Raw genomic sequence first — 26,736 nt, 5'->3', positions numbered from 1 at the left:
TAGCAGAAGACAGTAACTAAATGAAGGGCATAAAAACATTCACATATTTTACAAATGCCTAGCAGAAAAGTATCATGTTTATAGTTCGGGGCTCCTTACAGTTGAAGCCCTTTTGTGGGGAGGTCCTTGCACTTTAGGGATATTTACATATTACAGTATAAGTACGCAGACTAATGACACTCACAGAATCCTGCTTGCACCCCTAACCTGACAGGAGAGGCTGACACAAAAGAACCAGGAAAGTTTTGTGTAATCTTTGTGTAAACTCCCTGTTCTATGGACAACTGGCCTGCATTCCCCCTCACCCCCATTCCTTGTATTTGCAAACTGTTCTTAGAAAAAGATCAAAACTAAGCAACAGATATGAGTATACTAGTGGCACGATACGAAATCTGTGAGATAGAGTTAATTTATAACCCTGAGTGGGGAAAGCTGGCAACTCTAACAACTTTTTTTAATGCTGCACCTACTGAATTGGACCTCCTCTAAGACCTGACTTAAAGCCCCTTGAAACATTACACTGAACTTTGACAAAAAGGACAGATGTGTTAGACCAGGGATACAGTTGCCTGACTTGGAGAATACAGTGCTTTGTCTCTGATACTCCTCATATCAATAACTGTTGCACAGCATGAACTCAAGCGACCGCTCTCTGCAAAGAATGACAAAGGGATGAACTTGTACGTATCTCTCAGAGACAACCCTGTCTCATCCCTGCCTCATGATGAGAGAAGCTGCCTGTTTGAGGAAGCGGTCAGTTCAAAAGGAGAATAGTGCCTCTCTGATAACAGGAATTGCACAGAATTGTACTAGTATCACTTTTAACAAACTCATCTGCCCTTTTTCCTTAGGACATGCCTGACCTCACCCCATGTCAGGAATGCTACACTGTGTTTACTAATACCTATGAGCAAACCTAACCATAACTCTCCCAGAGACTTACTTTTCCTCAGCTGCTCCCACCCTATTTCACTCCTCCTGGGAAAAGGTACCCCCTGCTGCCTCAGTGACTGTATGATGAATTGAAAAGATAGGTTTCATTCAAAAGTGAAAAGTTTTTTTCCCCTTCACACTCTCATTCTTCCAAGCCATTCTCCCCATGTCCATACGTACCCTCCCTGCCACAAAACCTGCTCTTCCTTCTCCATAACTCACTCAACTATTTAAATTTCTTACACATTCTTGAAGCCAGGTACCTGATGCTCAGATGCTACTCTGAGGAGCATCATATCGATACGTACAGAAATATAAAAAACAGAGGACTTCTAGCTGCAAAGGAGTGTTGGTGACTCATGACTCTCAACTCGCTCATCTAACAGGCTTAGTCTTCAAAAAATCTCATGTTGTTTGGTTTCCCAAGTTGGTCTCTGAGCCTTCTTAACTTCCTCAGTAAGCTTGGCCTGACTAAAGCATCTCAGCCACCTCTGAGACTTTGAGACTGTTAAAAGCAACAATCGTTATATCCTAACTCCGAAAGGGAGCTTTCCTTAGCAGGATTTTTTTTTTACCTCTGTATCTACCGTTCCACACTGTCCCTCCAAGCCAAGGTTTCAGAAGTACTTGAAAAGGCTGCCTCCAATTAATGGTTTTGGGAAGTTTAGTAGGTGGGTGTTGAGACTTGCCCATCTGCAGGGCTCCATCTGTCCTCCATCCAGCCAATAGCAGCAGTAGCTCCCAAGGGCAATTCCCAGCCTCTATGTAGTTCCCACTGAACTAGCAACAAACGACACTGAAATTACAGGTCTTGGTCACGCACACGTAGATCAAATGGGAGGTAAGGCGAGCACACTAAGCAAAAACCACACTGAGACAACCCAAACTGACAGGCCACCTAGTGAATCATGCTACCCCAGAGCCAATGGCAAAAATTCTTATTTCCTTTCCTCTGTAGCAGGAAGTGCAGAGTATTTCCTGTCCGTCTTGGGTTTCTGTCTCATGGGTTTTCCAGTGAAGGTCACCATTTTGAGGGGATGGGGAAATTTCAGAGTTACAAATCTCATTTAGAAGCCTTTGGAAGAGAGGCCTGTATGAGACTGGACCACCAAGCCAGCTGGGAACAGACAGGCTCACAGACGATGCAGGCATGGCATGAGCCCAGTTATTCAGGGATACCCTGATCCGACTTGTTCACTTTCAAAACCTACGTTGGCTTGTAGCAGTAGCAAGACCTTTCCTGTGCCCATCCTTCTTCCCAGCAGTAAATGAAATGTCATGGTGGACAGATGCAAAGCTTAACTGTTTACAATTATCTTCGCTCAGATCACTATACCATCAGCAACCACAGAACACTGTGATGGACAAAAACCAAAGGGAGGGGTATACTAGTCAAGGCTCTGTGCAAGCAAGTTTCCCAGCACTATTTCAAGCACCAAGTTTGAGACATTCTACTTAAAAGGTTCTGCTCCTTCCACCAGCATTACAAATTGTAACGCCTTCTTCTGAATACACTTGGGCAAAGTATTTAACATTACTACTACTGTAGAATTTCTGGACACAAACAGCCATCACTCCCTGAACAAATTGAAATTACTGCATGAAAACATGAACTAGACTAGATACATGCTGCTAAAAAGTTTCCTTGCATCGGCAAAAGGCAACAGAAATAAAATGACAGTAATACAAGCAAATAAAAATAATAATGTGCAACAATAAAACCACTTAGGGATCTTTGTACTTCCCTTCAGTTTAATAATCTCAACAACATCTAAAGAATACTAGAAGGGTTCAGTGTTTATTTGACAAATAGGCAACTGTTAATTTTTAAATTTGATCCACTAAGAAAAACAAATAGCAATCTGTGTTTAAAACAATTTTCAGCACTACTTTTCCTTGAGTCCACCAGATAATTTCTGCAATTTTACACATAATTTTCTTCACTTTTGAATAGTTTTCTCTCCCTAGTTATTCCTCTAGATCTTGATCCCCCACTGACCAAGTTTTAGAGGACCCTGGCCTCCAGGATGTTAGTACAAATTCCTGTTCCTTTTATGTAACCCTCTAGCAGTGGAGAGAGAGACTGCACATACAATATACCCTTTGTGCTATCAGATGGTGTACACAAGAGGCTCCTTTATTCATGAAAATCAGAGTCCATAACTAACTAACTGGCTCTTCAGAAGAAGTGAAACCATGTTCACAACAAACACCATCAAATATATATACTACAACAAGAAAAGAAAAACTGACTATCACTTGTTTTCTACCACAGTATCTTAGATAGAACTTTTTAACTGCACTGCAGTCTCCTAAATGTGAATGTTTGGAAACACTGGAACATCTAGAACATTTTTTAAATTCAAGCACTCCCACAAGGCTCATTGGAAGACTTCAGGAAATTGCCTTGTACTTAACAATATCTGGAAAACATAAACCACACTACTGCAAGGCAGTTTCTCTCCTCTGCTGCATGTCCTGCAACACGACATCAGAACCGAAAACAAGTGCTGACAAGACAAGAGTCCATGTTTTACCCTGAGTTTAATCCCAGCTTGCCTCCATCGGCAGTGCAGTCAGAGATGGATAAAATCAAACACTGTGACAAACACAGCATTAAAGAGGCAAAGAAAGGCCTGGTACTCTCCCTGCTTGTTTATACTGGAAAATAAACTCTGTTTCAAGTGAGAGGCTGAACCGGGAGCTTGACACCTACAGCTGACCAACCCCATACGCCAAGCAAACATTTGCACAGGCAAAAATCAGCAGAAGCTGGGTGCAGTGACCCGGGCAGAAAACACCAGGGCCCCGAGCTGCTGAACAGGCAGCAGCCACCGATTCATCAGGTTCCAAAACAACATGACACAGCCCCTCCACAGCCCAACTCACCACCGCAGGACCTCTGCCCAAAGGAAATCCAGAGCCTAAAGGTGACCGACGACCATTTCAACTAAAGCCTTGCCTTTTTTTTTTTTTTTTTTTCTTCTTTTTTTTCCCCGTGCTCGCACTGGATTACCGGGATCAACGTAAACTGGAGGAGGGCCGGCTGCGAACCCGGCATCTGTTCTGGAGACAGACCCAGCCGCCCCGGGTGCCAGCAACACTCCCCCTGTCCATCGCCGCAGATTTGCCGACATAAGGGCAAGCGGGATTAGGGCCGCTGAAATATTTGCCCGTCAGCACTTTGTAGAGGGTGAGGGCACAGGCACGGGCACGGGCGGGTATTCGGTTTCTAGCAGGGCCCCGGGTGACTGCTGCTCCTGCAGCTGCCGCCACCGCTGGGGAGGTCCCGGAGGGTCCGTTCAGGGGTGGGGGGCAGCGGGGGCAAGAGAGGGCAGCGCTTATGTCGGCCTAACGTCACCGCTCACCGGCTGGAAACGATGACACCCCTAAGGTGGCTGGGCCAGGATGGCAGACTATGTCCGCCTCGGCGCTGGCCAGGAGGGAGGGGGAGCCCCTCAGGAGGGAGGGCTCCTTCGAGGCCGGCACGGAGGCGGACATCGGCCGCCACCCAGGGCCTGCGTGTGCGGCGCCGGTCACCCCGCCGCGGGCGGAGGCAGCCCCGCCAGGCCGGCGCTCAGCCCGCCACAGGGCCGAGCCGGACACCCCCCACAGCCGCCCCGGCGCTGAGGGGGCCGCGGCGCAGCTCTCCCCCTCTCCGTGCCCGCCGGGGCTCCTCCCCTCGCAGCCCAGCTCCGAGCGGCAACAAGTGGAAGCCGCTGAAGTTACTTCCCCCGCTACCTCCCACAGCCGCCGCCGCTCCCCCGCCGGCCCCGCCGCCCTCCGCGCTCCCTCAGCGGGGTGTGAGGGAGGTGTAGCACGTTACCTGCGCGGCCGCCGCCATGTCGCGGAGAGACGGCCAGGGGTGAGGCTCCGGCACCGCCGGCCGCTCCCTGCCGACTACAACTCCCGTGAGGCCGCTGGAGGTGCCTCCCCCCCCGGCGGTGGCCTGGTGCCGCGCTATGGGCGCCTGGTCGGGCCAGGCCGCGGCAGTCCCCTCAGCAGGGCGCGGGGTGGGGTGGGGTGGCGGGGGATGGCACCCTGGCGAAAATAAAGGGGGTGAAAATGGCTCTGGGGGAAAAATCGCTGCTTCCCCCTGCAGCTGCAGGATTGGGGCAGTTTTCTCTCAGGGGTGAGTGTTTCTGGTACTCTCAGGGAAGGTCACCCGTCAAGAGGTGTAACTTTTTGATATAGTACCGACTTGTTGCTTTTAGGGCAATTAAGCATGGCGGTTTTTTCTTTTTCCTTTTTTTTTGTGTTTTTTTTTTGGTTGTTGTTTGTGCATTAGTTCATCAAGCTCTCTGCACAGACAGCTGAAGTGAATGTGAAAGTCAGGAGTGATAAATCCAGTACACAGCAGATTTCCCCTTTCTGTCCTTGCCAGTTGACGAAAGGAAAATCTTCCCACAGTGAAAGACGTAGGTAAGGATTAATAAAGGCCACGTACAGTAAGAGACTGGGAGAAAGCGGGTGTGAAACTGGAACAAGAAGTCGCTTCTTAAGGCAGGGTGTGGGCGGGTACGTGGGGCACAGGGTTCCCAGCACTCCCACACCGTCTCCCAGCACCAGGCTCCTTCTACAAGCAAGCTGTTTCCACTTTTCCTTTTCAAAATTTAACCCTTCGATAATGCATATGATTCTCTGCAAGGCCATTTCTTTCACAGCATCTGAATAAGGCTATGCTGGTTTTCCACTTGGAAGTGCTTGGAAGTTAAGGTCCTTTGCTTTTTTCTGCATTGCTTTGGTAAACAAATGATTTTAAATAACACTTGTGACCAAACAGTTTGTCATCAGTTCTTTCCACAATGCTTGTGACTGTGTTAGCGTCATAAACTTCAGCTTAGGCCGCCATAGGTTCAAATCATCATATTTTCAAGACTTGAGGAAATACGTGGGGTATGTAGTCACGCCATCATCCTCATTTTTTTGTCCTCAATTTAAAGATGACTAAGTGACCTTGAGTTTTGGTGATTAGTCTTCATCTAATGTATGGGTTTGAATAGCTCAAAAGCATTTTATTGTCCTCAGAAATGCAGGTTATAGGGCTAAACATGTTGTGGGCACATAGCTTGTGAAACGCAATAGGATGTCTTACACAGTTTGGAAGCAACCTTCAGGGTGACTTCTCTTGGCACACTGCTGCATCATGGAGTACAGGCCCAGGAGCACCTGCTGAAAACAAATGTTTGCTTTCCATTGATCTGTCGACAACTGGGTATTTTCCAAAAGTAACCTCAGAGTCAGCAGTTGCAAATAATGAGAAATCAAATCCCAGATAATTTCACTGCAATGGATTATTTTTCACATATTTTTAGAAAGTCTTTGTGCAATTTTACTTTTCACGTAACCAAGTAAAATGGATTGTTCCTCCTTTTAATTAAGTAGTGACAAGCTACTTTCAGAAATATATAATTATTGACGTTAATTACTGAATTATTGCCTGTTTACGCAGACATTAATTTCTTCAGGGAAAAACATGCTGTTTCCAACTAGGTCCGTAGCTGACTCACACTTCCTTAAATTTTCTATATTTTCTCATTTCTTAACAACAAAAAAAAGTTCAAGATTTTTGCTTTTTGGAAGCTGCCTTGAAGAAACTGCTTTATCTGCTCCATTTGTGTTGCTTTTCTTTATTTTTATCCTGATAAAATTTATTAACTTACTCATAAACTATGATAAGCTGGATGGGGATTACAGTCAATTTTACTAGCCCAGGAAAGGCAATGTCAGTCATCCCAGCAAAAGGAAAGCCTTTGTTGGGAAAAATCTTTTCACTAGTTGATGGAATGTTACCTTTGCAATGGGAAATATATTCTGTAGAGGTAGCCAACTCAATCAATTTCTATTTAATATGTATTAAGGATCATTAAAGGATCATGCTGTATTCTTTAGGTTCTGTTCCATATGGCTAAAATGTAGGCCAAGATAAATATTTAAGGGCTAAAATCCACTCATGACGTCAGAAGTTAAATCTAATGCTAGCTGCAGTCCTTTTAGAGTGATTCTGAAAATACAATTTGAATGTGGGTTGGTTTGGGTTTTGGTTGAGATTTTTTTGCATATTCGTGGCAGTAGGAGCCATTTCTATACTTTGCAAATAAGTTTGCAAATAAATACAGAATCCTTTAGTTTTAATTGTGATGGATAAGTGTACTCTCTTTTTATGTGGGAAGAGTTTCCACCATTCAGGCAAGCCAATTTACATTCACACTGTCTAGCTTGTCTTTGTGACAGATGCACTCCACCTGTTTGAACTAACTGAATTTTGGTCCATGCAGATGCTCAGCAAGTAGGCCTAACCAAAGTTCATCTTATTGTGTGAGGCTGTCAGTGAGAACCTAGCACTGAACCACAAAAAAAAGGTTTGGCTGGAGACTGGGCTGATAGGTGGCCAACACTGCATTAACAGCAGAAAATCTGACTACAAATTGACCACTTTACACTATAAATACCTGCAGCCATCAGGGTCCATTGAGTTCTCCCTCCATAGCAGCTGGCTGCCCAGCAGCGATGTCGCCTTGAGTAGGGACGCCTCTCAAGGTTACCCCTTGAGGCTGAGGAATCTCTTACCTGACACCAGGTATTGATGGGTTAGTAAGTGGCATTTTTTGCAAGCGTGTAACATTTAAGGTATCTATAGTAAGCTTATGCAATTGTCTTTGTATCCCATACTAACTTTAAGTGTACTAAATAGTATTGACCACCAATCCATCTGTACTTATTTATTATTTTCCATACTAAATGTACTAATTAGAACTCAAAAAACTAACTACTGGCTCAAGTCTGTCTGAGTCTCTGACTCTCACCCTGTGACCGTTGTGAAGTAAAATTACACACTGTTATTAATCAACTCATGCTGACAACACTTTGGTGCCTCATTGACTACAGCAGGACTTTGCTAAACCCTCTTAAATAACTGGGATCTATCAAAAAAACCCCAACCAGACCCAGAAAAAATGTCTCCTGTGGCTATCAGATTCTATGAATATTTGGTCTCTGAGTATGTGTCCATAGGATGCATTCTTTCTGTCTGCCTGACATCGTTACATGTGCTATGTATTTCCTTCTATTTTTTTAAAAGGTTAATTGATGTTATATAATAACTGGGGAGGGGTTTGCTTCCACTAGGCACTTGAGGTATTTTATGAGAGCAGCAAACTCCCAGTTTCCCTGGTCACCCTCAGTGGATTAACATACCATTGTAGCTAGACTGAACAACAGGCTGCTGTTCATCATCAGAGACCTTCTGTGACTGCAGGGAGAAAGCTTTGGAAGCACTTTTTGCATTTGTTTGCATTCGGTTTTGAATAGGTAGACAAATAATTGTCAATAGGTATAAAGCTGGAAGCTGGCAACGTAAAAAGAACCAGCAAAGCTCTGGAAAACCTGTAGAAGCAAACTGGGCATTTTAGACAAGGTGGCTGAAGGGCTTGGAAGAATATTCTTCTAATGTCAGGTCAGCTTCTGAGACTGACTTCCACTGAGCACATTGGGGTTAGGAGCTATCACTGCTCAGAACTGGCTGCATTTCACTCCTGTGTGCACAAAGTAGGTACCAAGATTTTGAGCTCGTTCAGTGCTGGTTCAGCTGAACCAGCAATGATGTAGGAGAGCCAGGACACAGACTCTGGACTGTGCAGTTTAAATGAACCAGTCTATCATGTATATGTAGACATGTGGCACGTGGGTAAAGAGCATACTAAGGCTTAGGTGATTAAGAGCTGGTTAAGATGGCTGGAAGGGTATCACCATCAGGAAACAGAACTTGACCTCAGAAAGCAGCATTGTTTGGAGGAATGAAACAAACTCGGAAATATTTTGGATTTGGTATCTTGGCAGTTCCTGAATATGGAGAGAGTACTCCATTCCTTGCACTTTTCTTTGTCATTCTTGGTTCTTTGCTTCACTCCAGCCAGGATCTTCTGTTTTACACTGCTTTTCTGATTTAAAACTGGAAATATTTATACATTGAACATCTATAGAGCCTAAAACTTCTATCTGAAAATGCCCGTGATCTGTCATAAGGGGCTGGCTCCCTAACAAACCTTTCCCTTGCATATGGTACCTATTGAACCTTTGCAATAAAACATGCTGGTTCTCTGTGTGGCAGGGATTTCTGGTTTACATCTCCATGAATGAATCTTCCCAGGAAATGTATTCCTTGATGTTTCTACACCTACATACAATAGCAAAATGAGAACTTTTTAAGTAACGCCAATTTTTTAGCAGGCATGATCTCAACTAGTAATCACTTCTGTTATGTGTTCATTGCACAGGTCAGTGAAGGCTTTGGACATCAAAACCTAGCTTTTCAGTTTTGATTTTTGTGTTCAGTTCTCTTAGAGGACTGTGTTATTCAGGCTGAATTCTGCACTAAAACCAAACTTTTGGCACCATTTACTTGGTTTAATGTTGCTCCAGCAACAGCTCATAAAAATCAGAGTAGTATAGATTTGAAGGGATCTCTGGAAGTCTCTACTCCAAACCCCTGCTCAAAGCAGGTCAAATCAGATGAGGTTGCTCAAGGTCCAATAGAGTCTTGAGCCATCTCTCTGAGTCCCTGTTCCAGTGTTTGACTACCCTTGTGAAAAAATAAGTGCTTATTGCCTAATAGAAATATTTCATGTTCCAGCTTGTGTCCATTGCTGTGCACCTCCAGGAAGAGTCTGTCTCCATCTTCTCTGTATCCTCCAGTCAGGTAGTTGCAGACACAGTCTGCTCTCCCCTCAGCCTTCTCTTCTCAAGACCACATGAACCCAGCTCCCTCAGCCTCTCACCATCCATCATGTTCTCCAGCCCCTGACTAGCTGGAAGGCCTCTGCTGGATTCCCTCCACCACATCTATGACTTGCACGTACTGGGGAGCTCAAAACTAGACACCTGCTCCAGATGCAGCTTCACAAGTAGCCAAATAGTGGGGAAGGATCACTTCTCTGGACCTGCAGGCTACACTCTTGATAAAACAGCCCAGGCTGTGGTTGGCCACCTTTACTGTTAGTGTGCTTGCTGGCTTATGTTCAAAGACCCCTAAATCCTTTTCTGCAGAGCTCCTTCCCAGGCAGCTGACCTCCCCAGCCTGTATAGCTATTCCATCCCAGACACAAGGCTTTGCAAAGTAAAAACTGAATAATAATTGTGTTTACAAACCACAAGTTCTTTCCTGCAAGGCCAGCCTTACTGGGTTCTGTAATCTTTGACTGCTCCAGCATTCTTACATGAAGAAAGTGAGAAGCAGAGAAAGACTGCTAGTGGCAGCCCTTCCCCATGGGTGATTGCTGTGAGATGGTTTCAGTGTTCTTTGTGTTTTAAATGTGGATAGGGTTCTTTATGTGAAAAAACAGACTTGAGGCTCACTTTCAACATTCAGTATGCTCAGGAGCTAGTCAGTTCATCTCGAGAGCAGCTTTATGCCAGTAAGTGAAGCACTTGTGTTTGTCCCTCCTTTATGATCATATACAACTGGTCTTCATAGGTTGTCTTTACTGGTACTTCTTAATGTCCATTCTCATTTTCACTGACGGCTAATTCTCACATTATTTTCCTTTCTAATTTTTGTGCTTCCTTTAATATTGCTTCCTGAAGAACACATAGGCATCTAATCAATAAAGCAAATATCAACCAAACCTCTCCATTTAACACATGGCATTCCTATTTAAACACTGGATGAGCAAGAGCATTTTAAACTGCTGAGTAACTATAAGGAGAAGATAAAATAGAATTTGGTTTATGATTTTAATAACACTGGTGGTATTTTCAAAATATTGAGTTATAGATGGAGGTATCCTGACTCCTAATAAAAATACTTCTGGCAATAAGCAGCGCACGCGGTGCTTTGCCCAGTGCATTGCACCTATTTATGAGTCTGATTCTTCCTCTGATTGTGAACAGAAGCAAAATTATCGTTGATTTTAGTAGGAACAGAGATCTTTCTTAAATGTGTGGATTTTAAGTTTGCTTATTTTATTTAAGACAGTTTACATTAGTGGTGGAAAGGATTAATTTGGTTACCTGCCTTACCCCTTACCAGTGAAGATTTCTCCTATTGGCAGATTATTGACTGCTATAGGCTCCCATGTACGCACAGAAGGTAGGAGCTCTGACAGGCTATGGCAGTGATGCTCAGTTTTGTGTTGACCTGCTGAAAAGACAGATAGGGAGAAGGGCTCAATCCAGCTAAGCTGCTTGTGGGAGAAGATATTGTTCATCCCACTGGGTGGTACTTAATATGGACTTAATCAGAGCAGCAAGAGCATGTCCATTTAATTGTAACTTGCTAACAGGATTAAAGGTGCCATCCTGCATAAAGGTACCCCTGGCACTGTACAACAGTTGTAGTACTGCGACCACTCAATCTGACATTGCTCCCCTCCTCCAAATACAGTGTGGTTTCCAAAAGCAATGAATTTCTCCTTTTTCACTTCATGAACTTCTTTCTTTCAGTTCTGCATTTGCTCAGACCACATAATAGTTGATTGATTGATTGAAATTAAAGATTCAAGGTCCCCTGAGCATTGTTTTACCTAGAGCAGTATGTATTTTCCAAGCATCTGGAGCTCCCAGCAGGAAAGAGATGCACAGGCTGCCCACCCCCAGACCTGCCCTGGGCATACCTTGTGGTTTTAGCAATATAGATATTTATTAACATATGTGTATAAACAAAGATGGCTACACCAATGTATTTCGTCTTGACAATAGATAAAACTCCAAGTGCCTTAGAGATCTCTGTGCCCAGTAGCAGAGTTTGGAGAGGGGGGTACTACCCATGGCAGAGGAGAAGTACTTTGGGACTACTTAAATAGACTGGACATAAAGCTGTCTGTGGGACTGCTCAGGGTACATGTGATGGTGCTGAGCACATTGCCCAATATCATTGCAAGGTGCTATCTATTGCCTCTGAAGGCCATGGTGATCAGGGGAGGTCCCTGATAATTTGAAAATGGCAAAGGTCATGCCCGTTTTCGAAAAAGGCAAAGACAATCCAGGGAACTATAGGCTGGTCAGTCTCACCCCTGTGCCCTGGAAGATGGTGGAGCAAACCCTCCTGGAAGTCATTACCAGACAGATGCAAGACAAAAATGTTTGGGAACAGCCAACACAGATTTACTGAGAAGACTGTCTTCTACAATGAGACGACTGGTTCTGGAGATGAAGAGAAAGCTGTGCATGCCATTTACCTTGACCTTTTTACAAAGTCCCCCACAGCATCCTTGTAGCCAGACTGGGGAGATACAGACTGGGTGGGTGGACTACAAAGTGAATGAAAAACTGACTGAACCATCAGGCTCAAAGGGTAGTGGTCAACAGTTTCAAGTCTTGATGAGTGGCTGGTTATGAGTGGCGCGCTTTGGGGTGTCAATACTGAGGCTGATGATACTGTTTAACATCTTCATTATCAACCTGGATGATGGGACAGGGTGCAGCTTCAGCAAGTTTATGGATGAAAACCAGATAAGAGGGAGCAGCTGATATACACTGAGTTGTAGGGCTGCCGTACAAGGAGATGTCAGCAAGCTTAAAGCATGAGCTGACAGGACCCCTGGAAATTCAGCAAGGACAAACGCAAAGTCCTGCAACTGGGATTGCCTAACCCCCTGCAAGAGCATGGGCCTGGCTGGAAGTCAGCTTTCTGGAAAAGGTCTAGGAGTCTGAGTGGACAACAAGTTCCGCACAACTCACTCATGTGCCCTTGCAGCAGTGAAGACTAGCTGCATATGGGCTTGCATTGCCATCAGGTTGAGGGAAACCTTTATCCCCTCTACCTGATGTTCATGTGGTCACATCTGCAGTACCATATCCAGTTTCAGGGGGGCCAGTACAAGAGAGAGACTGATTGACTGAAGTGAGCCCAGTGGGGGACCACCAAGATGGTAAAGGAGTTGGAGTACATGACATAGGAGGAGACTAGATTGGCTGGGGTTTGTTTAGCCCCAGGGAAAAACAAGGCTTAGGGGAGATATAATGGTTCTTTTCCATTATATAATGTGAGGACATAACGAAGGCAAGGAAAAGGTAGCATCATCAGGTTGCAGCAAGAGAGATTTGTTCATGTAGAAAGAAAAAAATCCACCATGAGAGTTGTTAAGCATTGGAACAGGGACTCAGAGGAGTTATGCAGTCAGTCCCTGTTCTTGCAGATTTTCAGAGTTTGACCAGACAAGGCCCTGAGCAACTTTATCTAACTGGAAAGACAGAACTGCTGTGAGCAGGGTGGAGGAGATGACCTTCAAAAATCTCTTCCAAACTAATCGATGAAAATTCACAATTGCTTCTTTAATTGAATATACTTTAACTTTAATAGGTGCTTATCAAAGGTGGAGAACAATAGTCACAGTGTAGTATTCCACTGAATTTCTGAATGTTTATTAGTACCACTTCAGTATATCAGAAGGGGAAGCGTCCACATTCTGAGTTACCTTGGTTATAGTAGGCAGCAGTACAATTGGGTAATAGTAAGCATTCCCTTTACATGCTCAGATATACTGTAACAAAATATGCTCAAGCTACAAACAGGTTTAAATAACTTGTTAAAAACTGGGCAGAGAAGAATCATTTCATTGTCTCATGCTTCCGTTATACTTCTTTACCTTTTTTAGATATCTAAATCTGAAATGTATTGACAGTAAAGATTTCAGGATAGTGTAGCTCTAGGACAATGACTTGAATGACGGTTTGTTGAAATGATGCAGGTGCATGAGACCTTGACTCACCATCACAGCATTTTCTTCTTGTAGAGCTTTGCTGTTGCCTGTGAAGTAGTTCTGGCTTACCAGAACAGAAGAATTTGGAGTAATTTGTCCTTCAGTAGGTTGTCTGTTCATAATTGACAGTATTGAGTCCCCAGTCCAAAGTCTCTTGAAGAACATAGAAGCAACCATGTTAATTTCAAATGTCTCTTATCAGGAGACAAGAGCCAAAGGCTGGTCTCTACCACAACCAGACAAATGACAACTTCTGCCTTTCCATGGTTTGTCTGAACACAGGTGAGTTCCTTGTGGGATTAATGAGTAATCTTTTTCATTTTTTAAGTTTTAGGCAATAACTGTAGTAATGGGAGACCAGCACTGACTTGTTCAGAAAGGTGCATCTGATGATAAGGGACAAGATATGATTACCTTATTCTGGCAGCTAAACTGAAGCACAAACTAGAAACTATGTGCAAGCTCTAGGAAGACTATTTGGATATGTGTCGTACATTTTGCCCCATTCTTACGCTTTTCCTGCTTCTGGATACGATCAGAAATAGGATATCGTACTATGGGCATGTCTGAGTTTCTGCTTTATATAAACTGTACAGCAGCTGAGAAGAATCTGTTGTCTGCTCCAACTGATCTTTGGAGATCAAATGAAATAGCACGAAAACAACACAGAGACATTTTAAGATGGCTGCCCAAAAAGCCAAAATGTTGCTTAGAACCTTGCCAAGCCATTGATTGGTGCCACTGCAAAGCTACCTTGGCTTTCTATACAAAGGCTATGAAGTAATATATTCTGGTTTCTTGAAGCTTTGTTATTCATCTATACGGGAGTACACACTACATGTTACACTGCCTGAAGAAAAAAAAAACCAAACACAAAACCACCGAGCTATCAAGAAGGGTATCAGTTTCTGTGAGAAAAAAAGCCACAGGGTTTGATTGGTATAATCAGAATGTTAATGGTTTTGTTGCAAAAATGCATGCTGTTGAATTCAGTTCCCTCAGCTTGCTTTTAGTTGGAAATCATGTTTTAGTAGTCGTGTAAAAACACCTATGCACTTAACAGAACTAGTCCTCTTAGCAACATTTCCAAAGCTAGCTTCATGCAGATGTTTCCATTTTACTTCCCATCTGCCCATGGAGATGAGATGCATGCATGAAATGGAAGATTTCCATGTGGCCAGGCAGCTGGTTAGATCAGACACTCACACACATCAAAGATATGAGTGTATCTGGTATTTAGAGAGATGTGAAGAACATCAAAACCAAATGCATGGCTAGCTTTGATGATCAGGTTTTAAGCACAATATGTGAAAAGTTGTGAAGCAGCAAGCATTGAAGTATATAGGCTAAACCCTGCTGCTCTGGCTTCCTAAAACCAATTTTAAAAGGCCAAACATGAATTTTAGTTTTATCCTGATATTAAAAAAACATTTTGTTCTTGTGCCGTAACTTTTTAGAAACTTTAATTCTTCTCAGCACCGTGGCAAAGGGAGAAAAGGAGGGAGAGAGCATTTACAGGCAAATATGCTCCTGTGCTGCTCAGTAGATGGGCTGCTGATCCACTGCAACCACCTGAAGGGATATTTAGAGACTGGAAGGTGCTTGTGGCAGGAGCAGTAACAGGAGGAAAAATAATGTCCTAGTGAAGTATCTGCTTAACAGCTTGCATTCCTTCTAGGGCTCTCCCAAATTTTCATTTCAGACCCAAAAGACTACATTTACACTAGGCTAGTTTTACATATATCATTATCTACCAACAGATAAAAGAACATATGCACCGAGAACTTCAGAGACTCAGGTCTTGTAGCTATTGTCAGGCCAGTTAATCCTGAGAGCCCCAAAAAGAGAAAACCAATGAGTTCAGCACTGATAAACACTGTAAAGCATTAAAAGCTACAGAAATACATATGTGTCTATTGCTATATACAATCCAAGCATTTTAAGTCAGGCCAGAAAGCAACATGTAATAACATTGATGTTAAAACCTGGTGGTTTAGCTTCCAAAGGAAAAAGAAATATTCTTACTGCTTTTAAGAAGAAACTATAAATGAGAGAAAATCCATCTCACTGTGCAAAAAATCGTGAAGATGAGACTTACAGGCCAATGACATAATTTCTCAGTATTCTCAGCTTCCATCCCACTGCAAATACATTTTTTTAATTATTTTCCATACATAGCATGTTTGCAAAGAGTAAATTTGTGTATCTTTCTCAGGGAAGTGCCTCTAAGAACTAGAGGCTATCCATGGCATTTAAAATCTGAAAGTTCATCCAGGATTAGTGCTGATAGTTAAGTCTCACTTCAGTAGCTGGACGCATCTTCACAGTGGAATCTGCCTTGAAAGGAGATCCTGGGGCTGGAGACTTGACCATTGCCCCAGGGTAAATACTGACTGCATAAACGTAGCAAATGACTCTTGAACTTGACTCCAACAAATACATAGAATAGAGGGTTGAGGCAGCAGTGAGAGAAAGCAATTTTACGGCTGATGTGAAAGGCAAGGTTCGAGTCTCTTGCATACTGACAGGTAGGTGCTGGAAAAGTAAGCAGAAAGCTGAGGATGTTGTAAGGTGCCCAGCTCAGGAAAAAAGCCACCACAATAACAAGGATGAGTTTCACAGTTCTGTGCTTTCTGCGAGATCTTGCTCTGAGCAGGATTATCAATATTTTAAAGTAACAGAATACGATAACCCCAAAAGAAAACAGGAAGAGTACATTTCTCTGATAAATGTCCATCTTCTTCCATTTCCAGTCAGCGTAATCACAGATCTTGATCCCGTCCAAGTTTTCTTGCACCGTGGTGTGAATTATCTCAGGAACCACGATTAATATGCTACCAGTCCAACCAACCAAGCTCACCAGAAAACCGCAGCGCTGCGTCTGGGGTCTCAAAGTTGAAAGTGGGCTCACTACGGACCGGTACCGCAGGATAGTCATAAGAGTCAAAAAGAAAACACCACTGTAGTAGCTGATGGAGAAGATAGCATTCACTGCTTTGCAAAGGAACTCACCAAAGATCCATCCAAAGGACTGGTCCACTGCCCAGAAAGGCAGCATGCAGGAGAAGACTAGATCAGAGACACAGAGATTTATGATGAAGACATTTGTTAAAGATGTAAGGTTTTCATATTTGAATAGGATCCATAACACTAGAGTGTTTCCTAGCAGGCTGAGCAAAAATATCAGAGTGTACAGGACAGTAGTGAGATGGGTGTAAAATACAAAATAGTCACCCATTTCACAGACGTTGCTTTCATTAAAAGAGTATTCATATGAGTAGTTATTGTCTGAATCAGGTGAATAATGTTCTCCATCCATTTGTCTTTGCAAACCTCGTGCGGTTCTCCAGCAGCTACTTCAAAGAACTGCAACAATCAAACAAAAATTTTTGTGGAAATCAACCCAGTAACTAAACTCCTGCTGTGGAGACTTCTGTTTTAAGAGACAAAAAGAAGTACTGAAACTACTTTATTTGTCCTGGTTTTGGGAGAGAAAGGAGTCATTTCTTCTTACACTAAAGCATAAACAGGTAGATACTAAAGCTTTACTCTCAAAGCAACGTCAAGATCTTACATACTTAAGAAGACAGAAACTAAGATGTTTCTAAACCAATATGGTTGGTGACAACTGCTAATTATTAAGCTTATAGTACGTGAAGGTTGAAGGTGCATTCTTTTTTAATGTAAGTATCTTGGGTGCCAAGACTTTCAAAACTGCTACTATTTTAAAAGTTTTCTGGAATGGTATCAAATTCCTAAACACTTTACCATATAAATGATTCTTTGTCACTGAGGTTCAGCTCTGCATAAACTTAAAAAGCTGAGCAGTACCAGTATCAACAAGTGTAAGCAATAAGAATGGAAAAAAATGTGTTTCTTACAGATTTTTGTCTTGAGGCTGGTTGGTATCTAAAAAATCTCCAAGCTGTGGTGGAAGCATCCTCACGGTGGGCGCTCGGTGCCTCTCTGTGGCCTGCTGATGCTTGGGGGTTTGACATCACACACCCCTTTTCCAGGGGGTGCTGCTCTCTGCCTGCCTGCCTTCCTGCAGGTAGGAATTTAATCCCAGCTGGATGGTTCGTTAAAATTGGCCAACAGTATCAAAAGTTACTAGGGCTTGGAAGCTGACATTAAATCAAGTGAAAATACATGGTCACAGTAGCCTCATTTCTTTATGAAATTAAGCTAGAAAACAGGTATAGAAAAACCAGTAATGGCTCCAACCAGTGGTTCAAAGTGGAAATTAACATTGTCTTGGATGAAGGTTTACCTGCAGCACCATGTTTGGATCCTGATTTGCCTGAAGCCAGTAAGAGACCTGCCACTGATTTCTTTGGAAATACAGTTGCAAGAAAGGAACTCCATGACTGAGGCCAAAACTGTGCTGGTGACATTTTTCTTTTTCCTTTTTTTTTTTTTTTTTTTTTTTTAATTAATGAGGGCAGAACCTGCCTGCTACAGCCAGGAAGACACACTGCCTTTGGAGAACAGGAGGGTTATGTCTACACCCAGAAAGCAGAAAGTGTGCCCAGGAGTGCTGCTGGCTGCCAGCATTTAATACCATCCACGGGATTAGGTAGTTCAGGTCAACCAAAGCATGGCACAGGCAGCACAGGCCGGGGACCATCTACCCATTGGGATGTGGTTTTGGAGGTGAGGGATGAGTGGGATTCGGTATTGTGACAGCAAGTGGCCCTGGCTCGTTTATCACCAGTCACAGTCCTAACTGGGAATTGTGTTTGACTGTACCATGCTGCCATCTTCAGTCATGCAGGCCACATCGCTGCCGAGGCAGTCATCCTCTCTGGTTTTGCTTAACGGTACAGATGACACTTAAGCAGTACATGGGTTAGATTGGGGTCTTGACCACCATCGTGTCCTGTTTCAGCTCAGGCCGGAGGTATGACCCCTCCCTAGTAGCTGTCCTAAGGGAGCAGAGGAGCCTCTTTGCAAAGAGTGAAGGTTCTCCATGGATGAGGTGACAGTGCTGACTGCTGTCTTCACCACTTATGCTCTCCTCCCATGCTGGCCACCCAGTGCCAGCAAGCCCCGAGGCAGGACTGCCCACCCACCAGGAGCTCCACAGCCAGCAGGGCTGCTGTTGGGCTGCTCCTCACCTCTGCCACAACTGCTGCTGCCGGCCCCTGACACAGGGACCTTTTCACAAAGACCTCAGCCCCCATCCCTGCCTCTGCCTGGGAACTATTCTGACCGACACACATCCTGTCCCTCATCACCCCATGTCAGTCTGTCCTTCATACCCCTGCAGAAGAGCAACCAGTGGTTAGAGACCTGGGTATCCACTGCAGAGTGCTGCTTACCCTCCTGCTCACTGTCAGGAGCTGAGCAACACTTGTGAGGCAGAAAGCGCCATTTTGCAAACATATTTTGAGATTATGTCAGATGATGGTTAAGTGCCAAATTAAAAAAGGATGTGAGCCCACCTATTTTCTTCATAGGTCAGGTGATAAGAGGTGATAAATTGTTTTACAGTCCAAACAGTCTCTGTTTTTCTGTGTCCATCATCCTTACAAGCACTGATGCTGAGTATGCAGGCAGTCACATCAGGCAGGTGCATAGCTGAGATAGGAAACCCTGCCAGGAACTTGTGCTGTTTCCACCTCCACATATTTGTGTGCATGCATCTTACCCATCTGACTCGGAAGGCTCTGTCTTGTACTGTGGCAGGAGCCAGCAGAATTGTTGCCTGGGGCCAGGTGTCTTCCCTCTGATTTTGTGCTCAGCGGATCCAGAGAAAGTAGAAGAATGCTTCTGTGGAGCAGCATGCTCTTGGTTGCTTCTTAGTCCTGCAAGTTACCTTTTGGCTAATGCTCCCGTTTGCAAAAAAAAAGTTCATTTTTCTGTCTTGGATTTCCCCCTTGGTGTTCCTGCCAAAGCCATAAATCTAGACAGTGGGCATTTAAGCAGCCAGAAAAAGACACTGTTAGCAGGCAGATGAACTTGAGGGCCACTGACATGCCTGTGCAAAGCTACACAGCAAGGTGTAGTCGCCGCTGCCAAAAGCTCCCACCTTGGCATGCAGGGAGCCTGGGGCAGGCTGAGGTGCACTGCAGCATCCACCACCACATTCAGCTCCTCAGTTTTCAAGCACCCATTGACTCCCAGGTGCCTTGTCCTCGCCAGGCCACATTGTCTCCCCAGTTCTCTCTTGGAGACATGGTAATGCCTCTGCTCACCTCAGCTGTTGCTCTTCTTCCCTCAGCCATTGCACCTTTCCCGGGATGGTGTCCTCAGCATTCCTCCTGTCTCCTGCCCTCTGAAGAATCTGAAATTGTGCAATCTGGCTCCTCCTCTCCTGTTTGCTGCAGGGTGCAGCTGTTGCACCACTGTTCACACTGACTGCAGGCTGCCTGGCGCATGGTACCTCTGCACTGTGCTTCCAGTGCAGATGAGACCTCGATGAAGGATCTCGCTGCTGACCTGCCCTCGGAGGTGGCTTATCATTCTCAGGGTAACAGAGGTTTGCACTGCGTGCTCAGTTATAACCAATCTATGCAATGCAGCATGCTATGCCATGTCGCCTGGTGCTGGCTCCATGTAATTGCAGATGGAGGTTCCAGCCTACAAAGCATCAGACCTCCTGGATCAGGACTAAGTATGTGCTTTGATGCTGTGTTTGTACCCGCTGGGAAGCCCTCCATCAGGTCAGTGATGGTAAGGAGTGCCTTGTGGGAAGCTAAGGCACTTGGATCTTCTCCTTTTGCTTCCAATTCAGTAAAAAACTCCTGGAATCAAAACCTGTATTTTTGATGTATTGTATTTTATCTCCCCTCTTTCTACTCTATAAATAAGAAGTGCTGTGCATGGATTTTCAGTTAAGACATGTGCAAAGGAGATGAAAAATGGATGTGATTGAATGAACAGGCTAAGAACATGTTAGTGTCACACATGAAATATGAATCATGCAACTGTCTTCAGTATATATATAATGGTACAAGTGAGAGCAGAAGTTGGCTGAAGAATGGAAATTACCTGAATTTCTGTTGTCAGGACAAATAGGAACAGAGGAAAACCAGAACCTACAGTTTAAAGTCATCCTTGCCCTTGTGAAGAGCACTTAGCAACGTTCAACATCCATTTGACTTTTGGCCAGAAATAACTGCTTTTCCAGAACCTGTCATTTTCTAGCAGTGCTGTTCTTTGCCTTGGAGCATCATGGAAAAAGGATTATTTTTCTTTGAACATTCAGCTAGATGTCCTCTGTCAGTTGGAGATACATATTGTTCACCAGTTTATTTCTTTTTTAAACTGAGCATTTGGAAGAGTGGCTGGGAGGAGCTGTCGCCTTTAAGGTCAGCGGAGGGAGAGAGAGGCACTGGCAGGAGCTGTGTCACCCTTCACTGGGTGTTATACGAGCCTCCTCCCCAGGCAGAGGCAGCTGAGACAACTCCCTTTAAGAAGATTCCTGGCATTTACACAGGCAAACTGAGGTTAAGCGCATCTTAATTGGAAAGGACCAGGAAATATAGTAGAGAGAAGGCCCCTACCACGAGGCATGCGCTGATGGCAGCTACTGTGAAAACATTTTTAACTCACTTTATTCAAATTCCTGCAGAGCCTCTGGCCTTCACAGCTTGTTCTCCAGGATTCTCAGTGAAGGAAAAGAAAAAAAGCTAGCTGGCTTTGCAGCCTGGTTTGCACTTTAGCTACCCAAGCAGCAAAGGTTGAGTCAGATAATAAACTTCTGTTGCCCTAAACTGCGATTTATCTGGTAGCTGCTTCCTTAACTGATCTCTTGTTCCAATTTGGGATAGGCAGAAAAATTCTGAATATGACTGTTGTGGGCAGGAAGGAGTTTTAGTTTTTCAAACAGGTTTATGGAGCAGCCTTTTTTATTTAAAGGAAGTTAAACCACATTAAATAATGTTTCTTCTACCCTAACTATGACTGGTATCAGTCTCAGACCACACCCTTGGAGTCACATGTAGGAGATGGACAGCAAAGTTCTGGAAGTAATGGTCAGGATGTAGACTTGGCCCAAAGCACAAACGTGCTCTGGACAGTGTGGTCTGTGCTGGTGGGTGAAACAACTTTTTGTCAGCCTTAGAGGAGTTTTGCACATGGTAACAAACTCTTTCAGGACACAGGTAAACCAAAAAGTCAGTAGGACTTCCCTTGCCCAATTCAGTTTTGCAGATCCCCAAGAAGCCCAGCTCCTCAAGAAAACTCTTATCCTATTTTTAAAGCAAATCCTGCACTCGAGTTGGGGTCATTTTCTGAGACCAGTGCTTCACCTGTGCCCCATGAGTTTCACAAGGCAGATTTGCACATGCAGTTAGCCCAGCTCCTTGGTGGTCTCCTGTTCCCCCCGAGCTCAGCCCCTCAGTCCTGCATTGCTAAAGCAGCAGCCCTCCTCCTCATCCGAAGTCACCATGGGGGTAAAATTAGCAGCCAAGTCTGTTTTTACACTGAGGAAGAGGTTATGGTGTCCTCTTCTCTCCAGCTTCTCCTTTCCCAAGAGCTGCACACACACCCTCTGGGCCCCTTATCACAGTTTCACTGTAGCTTCCTCTGTTCCAGAGAGGGGGTTTTTTGGAAAAAAAAAATTTAAAAATCTGCCATTTATGCTTTGCTTTTGAACCAGCTGCTGCCTTCACTTCCATCCCAAACCATACCTCTGCATCATGGGAATATGGTCTGCGGGACCATGGTGCATGATGATGAAACCATGACTCGATGCCTGTTTCATTGGTAGGTTTTATTGGCACTAAGACTGGTTGGAAAGGATGCGATGCCGGCAGCTGGGCAGCAGCTGTCCAACAGAGTGCTCAGGCAGGAGCAACCTTGGCCAAAGGGATTTGCGTGGAAGTGGAGATGGTTGGTATCCAGCCTGTGGTTGCCCACAACAGGCTTTGAGCCAGTGTGGTTGCAGCTGTGGGTATTCCCCATGCTCCTCGAGGGCAAGGGGAAGGAGCAATCCAGCCCCTTAATTTGGCTGGCTGGTGCAAAGGAGGACATTGCTCCCTGCTTGCAGCTGGGCAGAGTTTGGCCATGGCTTTCCTGGTAGCTCATGAAAGGACAGGATGAGCAAGTGAGCGCCCCAGGGATGAGAAGAAATAGTCCTTCTGGTAATAACTGGCTGGGAGGAAACAGCAAACTGGAGCTTTCTGGGGTTTTCTGAGTGGGGAAATTGTCAGTTTGTTTCCATGATGTAGACAAGTGAGACTTCAAGCGTGTTTTTTCGCAAACAAAGAGACTGCATTGATCTCCGTGTCTGACATGATTTGTTTTAATAGCAATACTCCTACCCGGCACCAGACACTAGCACATTTCTCGCAGGCCAGACAGCAGTGACATGACACATCACTTTCCCCATCTGCTGCATAGAGAATATAAATGCTCCATTATTCGGCCGTGAAAAGAGCGTCACTTTGGTTCTTAGTAGCTGGGTTTGTTGGCAGTTGAAACCAAGAAAATCCACTTCTTATTTGTATTACTAAAGCAGAACACATCTGCAGGTTTACGCTGCCAACAAAATACTGCCACACACACACACGCCTTGTCTCTCTGTGTGTAGCTGTACACATATCCTCCCAGTGATATACTGCAAGATGTCATTGTAATTAAAAAAGAACTCGCCAGACACTACACCATACATTTAATTGGCAATCTTAAAGCTGTGTAAGAAGTCTGTTAAGTAAAAGGTGTGTAAAGAAGCCGACTCTATTCTCTCACAAATTCTTGCAGTTACAAAATAAAGGCAACAATCCAAGACAAAGGAGTACATTGCACTTTTGGGAGGAATAAAAGCATGTTTTCCTCTAAAGCTTAGCAAAACTCATGCCTTCACATAAAGTTCATGAACTCATTGTTACAGTTCGAGGACAACTTGAAGAACAGGGTTGTATTTTTCTATAGAATTCCATTGCTACTGGTTTATTTAAGCTATACACACCCAATTTATGGTTTTTTTCAAGAGGATTATAAGCCCTATGTCCAAGGAATTTGTGTATCACAGCTTGGGTGGGATTTCCAGTGTTGCCGCTGGGGCGCTGCTGCAGGAATGATGCCGAAACAGGGGAAGGACGCTGGCAGGCAGCAGGCACAGGGGGCTGCTCCCCGCTCCCGAGGCCCGGCTCAGAGCAGCGCGCCTGCCTGCAGCCCTGGGCTGCGGCTTCAGAGGGGCGGCGGGGAGCAGCCTCAGCACCTCTGGCTGCAGGCAGAAGGAGGTGTGTTTTCTGGAGAGAGAGCTGAGCAATGTCACTGCAAGAAGCCTGGCTTTGTCACAGAGGCCGTCCTTGTCCCTGCCAGTGCTGCCGGCCTCTGTTTTTAATGACTGTGAAACGGGCTCGCTCATACCAGGCTGTTTTCACTGGTGAAATCATTCTGATGCTGACGTCCATGAGACTCAAAAGGCTTTAGTCAAAGCAAGAAAGAAGAGAAAGAAAGAAAAAAACTTTATCCACTGTGCCACGTTTGCACAAAATGAAAGACTGGGTGTAGCATAAGGAAGAAAACAACCTAACTATCACCGCGTGTATCACCGTTTGTCACTGGCTGTCTTCTCGGCACTTCCTAACCAGTTTTGCTTTGCTTTGCTTTACCTTCATCACATCCCATAATGCTTTGCAGCACAATGCAGAGCCTGAGTTTCCTTTATTTACCCCACTGGTACTTGCTGGCTTTGGCTACCACCTACCCCAACGTTGGGAGCTCCCTCACACCCAGACCCAGGCGGGTGGCTGCAGCGTGCCTCCACCGCTCCCAATGGACAACCCTGGCCAGGCTGGGAGGCCCTAGCTGCACACTCCCCTCAGTGTGGCAGCTGGCCAAGGGAGTGATGGGGAGCCTTTTCCTGCAGAAGGGGAAGCAAGACTAAAGAAGAAAGGGCTGTAGCCAGGTCAATGCATGAAGCATCCCTCTCCACTGGCTATACAGTGCCCCCTCTTCTGCCAGCCTGAAATGCTAGCTTGCTGTCTTGAATGGGCATGTTGTAGCTCTTGTGAAGGCTAAGACCTGATGTATGAGCAGCCTCCTGTGCTCAGAGGGATGAGGCGGCTCACCATCAGGCAAGTCACAGCACGGCGTTTGCTTATCACTGGGTTAACTTTGTTTGCTTCTGTGTTTCCCCTGCTTTTTCTCAGGGCGGCAGCTCTGAGGTATGATGGTGGTTTGGAGAAGGCAACCTTTGGCACAGACCTCTCGAGGCTGCAGACCTGAAGCGCTACTGCTGCCATAGAGGTACAGGGCATCTGAGCATGCCTTGCTGCCACTTTGCTGCCCTCTCTGCTGCTACGCCTTACTGAGTTACTGGGCCTCCAAAATCACCGCTCCACATTACAGCTGGTGAAGAGGGTGATGCTAGAAAACCAAATGAAACAATAAAGGAAGAAAAAAGAAACCACTCTGCCCACCACTGACCGCTCATTTCCTTTGAGTCTTGCAGAAGATTGTATACAGCAAAAAATTATTTTTGCTCCTGGTTTCTGGAGAGAACCAAAGGTTCTTGGGGCTGCTCTTCAGATTAAATCTGGACTTAGTGAAAAGAGAGAAATGCAGAGTGGTCAGAACAACCAGATTGCAAGGGAGAATGGGAGAGAGGAATGGCCTGAGGCTTCATCAGGTCGAGACTCTGAAGGCATCTCAAGTGGTGGTGGTGAAGAGGCCCAGGCTCAGTCAGACTTCAGGAAAACAGAACTGACTGGGGAATGGAAAGCTTTTCACAATTAAAATGAAGTTTCCTACAGAAGACAGAGCTGGAAGAATTTCCTTGTACAAGGGCATTTCCAGAGCACAGCCACTGTTTCCCAGCTCTCTGTTGGATACACTGATGAGCCAAAGCAAAATAAACCTAATTTAATGAACACCAGCCCCCCACCCCTCCATAGTTACATTCAGAGCACTGTTTATGTTAGCAATGAGGCAATTAATAACTTGCAGCAGAAAAATTTGACCGCAACTAAAAACACTCTGGTGCTTTTTAGCCACTACTTCCCCAAACCTCAGCACTTCCTCCTGGTGAGGCATGTCTGCCCGCAGGCCAGAGACACAGCCCAGGCAAGGTGCATTTGCAAGAGCTTCATCTGAAGAGGGAAAACCATCTCATCAAATATTTCCCCCTAATTCTGAAGAACAGCTGTGGCAGCAATGGCTTCTCTAGCTGATCCTGTGGTGATTGCAGTTCAGGTGGCACCGGACTGCACTTGGCCTGTGCTGCTCAGTGAGATCCACCTCCGGGCAGATGGGCTCAGGGCATGCTTTCCTCTCAATAGGCTCTTCAGAGAAGAAATCCTTTCCCTTGGCTGCCCCTGTGAACACAGCTGTTCTTTTTAAAGATCTGGGCTGAAATACAGCTGGCTGAAACATTCCGTCTGAGCCCAGCAATTCTTAAGGTCCTGGTAGACCTGGCTTGCTTTCACACTCCCAGATCTTTTTCTCTAGCATTATCTTGATTTCCTTATATTGAAGATTTGCTGCTGTTATAAGAGGCAGCTCAAAGTGCTTTACCGCAGTGTAGCCACTTTACAGAAGACATTGCACATTTCCATCTGCCATGGCATGCAGTTTGCGTGCATGTATTTCAACACCAAAGTATGAGCAAGCAGGTGCCCAGCAGCAGCAAGTCCACCCAGATAAGCTGTTCTTTAGCAAAAAGTCAGCTGTAGCCCACGTTCCACAGCAGGAGGTAACATCAGAGGCTGAGTGTGTGAAGTATGGGCAAACCAAGACAGTATCTTAATATTCCAGTTCCTGAGACATTTCATAACATCTCCGGCCATCTGTCCTTTGACGAGATCTTGTGGTAAGTGCAGCAAGGGCAAACAATACTTTATGCAACAAGGGTTGGCATGCTCTTCCCTGAAACCACTCCCTAGCTCCTAGGTTGCACTACGTCAACTCCAAGGTAGCTCCAGTCACTCAGGACATCTGTCCTGTTCAATTTACGTGGCAGAGGCATATTCTTCTACTTTGGTGATATTGTGCTCAAACCACGTTGAAAAACCACTGTTGCGCTTTTCAAAGGAAATCAAGTTTGTGAGCTGGGAAGTGTGGCTAACTCCTTCCCCCCAATTAAAGAGTGTAAAACCAAAAGGCAATAAGCAGAAGGTGGTAATGCAATTAGGAGCTGTTAGCACAGGTCTCC

At 44.9% G+C, this 26,736-nt stretch overlaps 2 protein-coding genes and 1 long non-coding RNA gene across 8 annotated transcripts in view; 1 reads left to right on the top strand and 2 right to left on the bottom strand.

Annotated features, from left to right (window-relative positions):
• FYCO1 (FYVE and coiled-coil domain autophagy adaptor 1) overlaps window positions 1-4,937 on the bottom strand; it is a 53,824-nt gene extending 48,887 nt beyond the window's left edge. For 2 of the 5 annotated variants that reach the window (XM_013303124.3, XM_027793600.2), the window contains exon 1: window positions 4,760-4,937. The gene's annotated coding sequence lies outside the window, so the exon portion shown is untranslated. Of the gene's footprint in view, window positions 1-3,822; window positions 3,947-4,301; window positions 4,659-4,759 lie in introns of those variants that run through there. The other 3 variants (XM_055806109.1, XM_027793599.2, XM_027793597.2) reach the window with 3 other exon arrangements.
• LOC129784590 (uncharacterized) lies at window positions 1,515-20,526 on the top strand. 2 transcript variants are annotated; one of them, XR_008747488.1, is made up of 3 exons: window positions 1,515-3,863; window positions 5,222-5,355; window positions 19,855-20,526. It is a non-coding gene; the product is annotated as an uncharacterized LOC129784590 (long non-coding RNA). The 2 variants fall into 2 exon arrangements; XR_008747489.1 differs by lacking the exon at window positions 1,515-3,863 and adding an exon at window positions 3,988-4,126.
• XCR1 (X-C motif chemokine receptor 1) lies at window positions 13,183-17,046 on the bottom strand. The gene has a single exon (XM_055806117.1). It carries the CDS (start codon window positions 16,948-16,950, stop codon window positions 15,934-15,936), a length of 1,017 nt encoding a protein of 338 aa, XP_055662092.1. The 5' UTR covers window positions 16,951-17,046; the 3' UTR covers window positions 13,183-15,933.
• Window positions 20,527-26,736: the final 6,210 nt, after the last annotated feature.

This window comes from Falco peregrinus, chromosome 5, assembly GCF_023634155.1.
Source record: "Falco peregrinus isolate bFalPer1 chromosome 5, bFalPer1.pri, whole genome shotgun sequence".
In the NCBI taxonomy this organism is placed as follows: Eukaryota; Metazoa; Chordata; class Aves; order Falconiformes; family Falconidae; genus Falco; species Falco peregrinus.
Note: the sequence above shows the minus strand (reverse complement) of the source record. Positions and strands in the feature narration are given on the sequence as shown.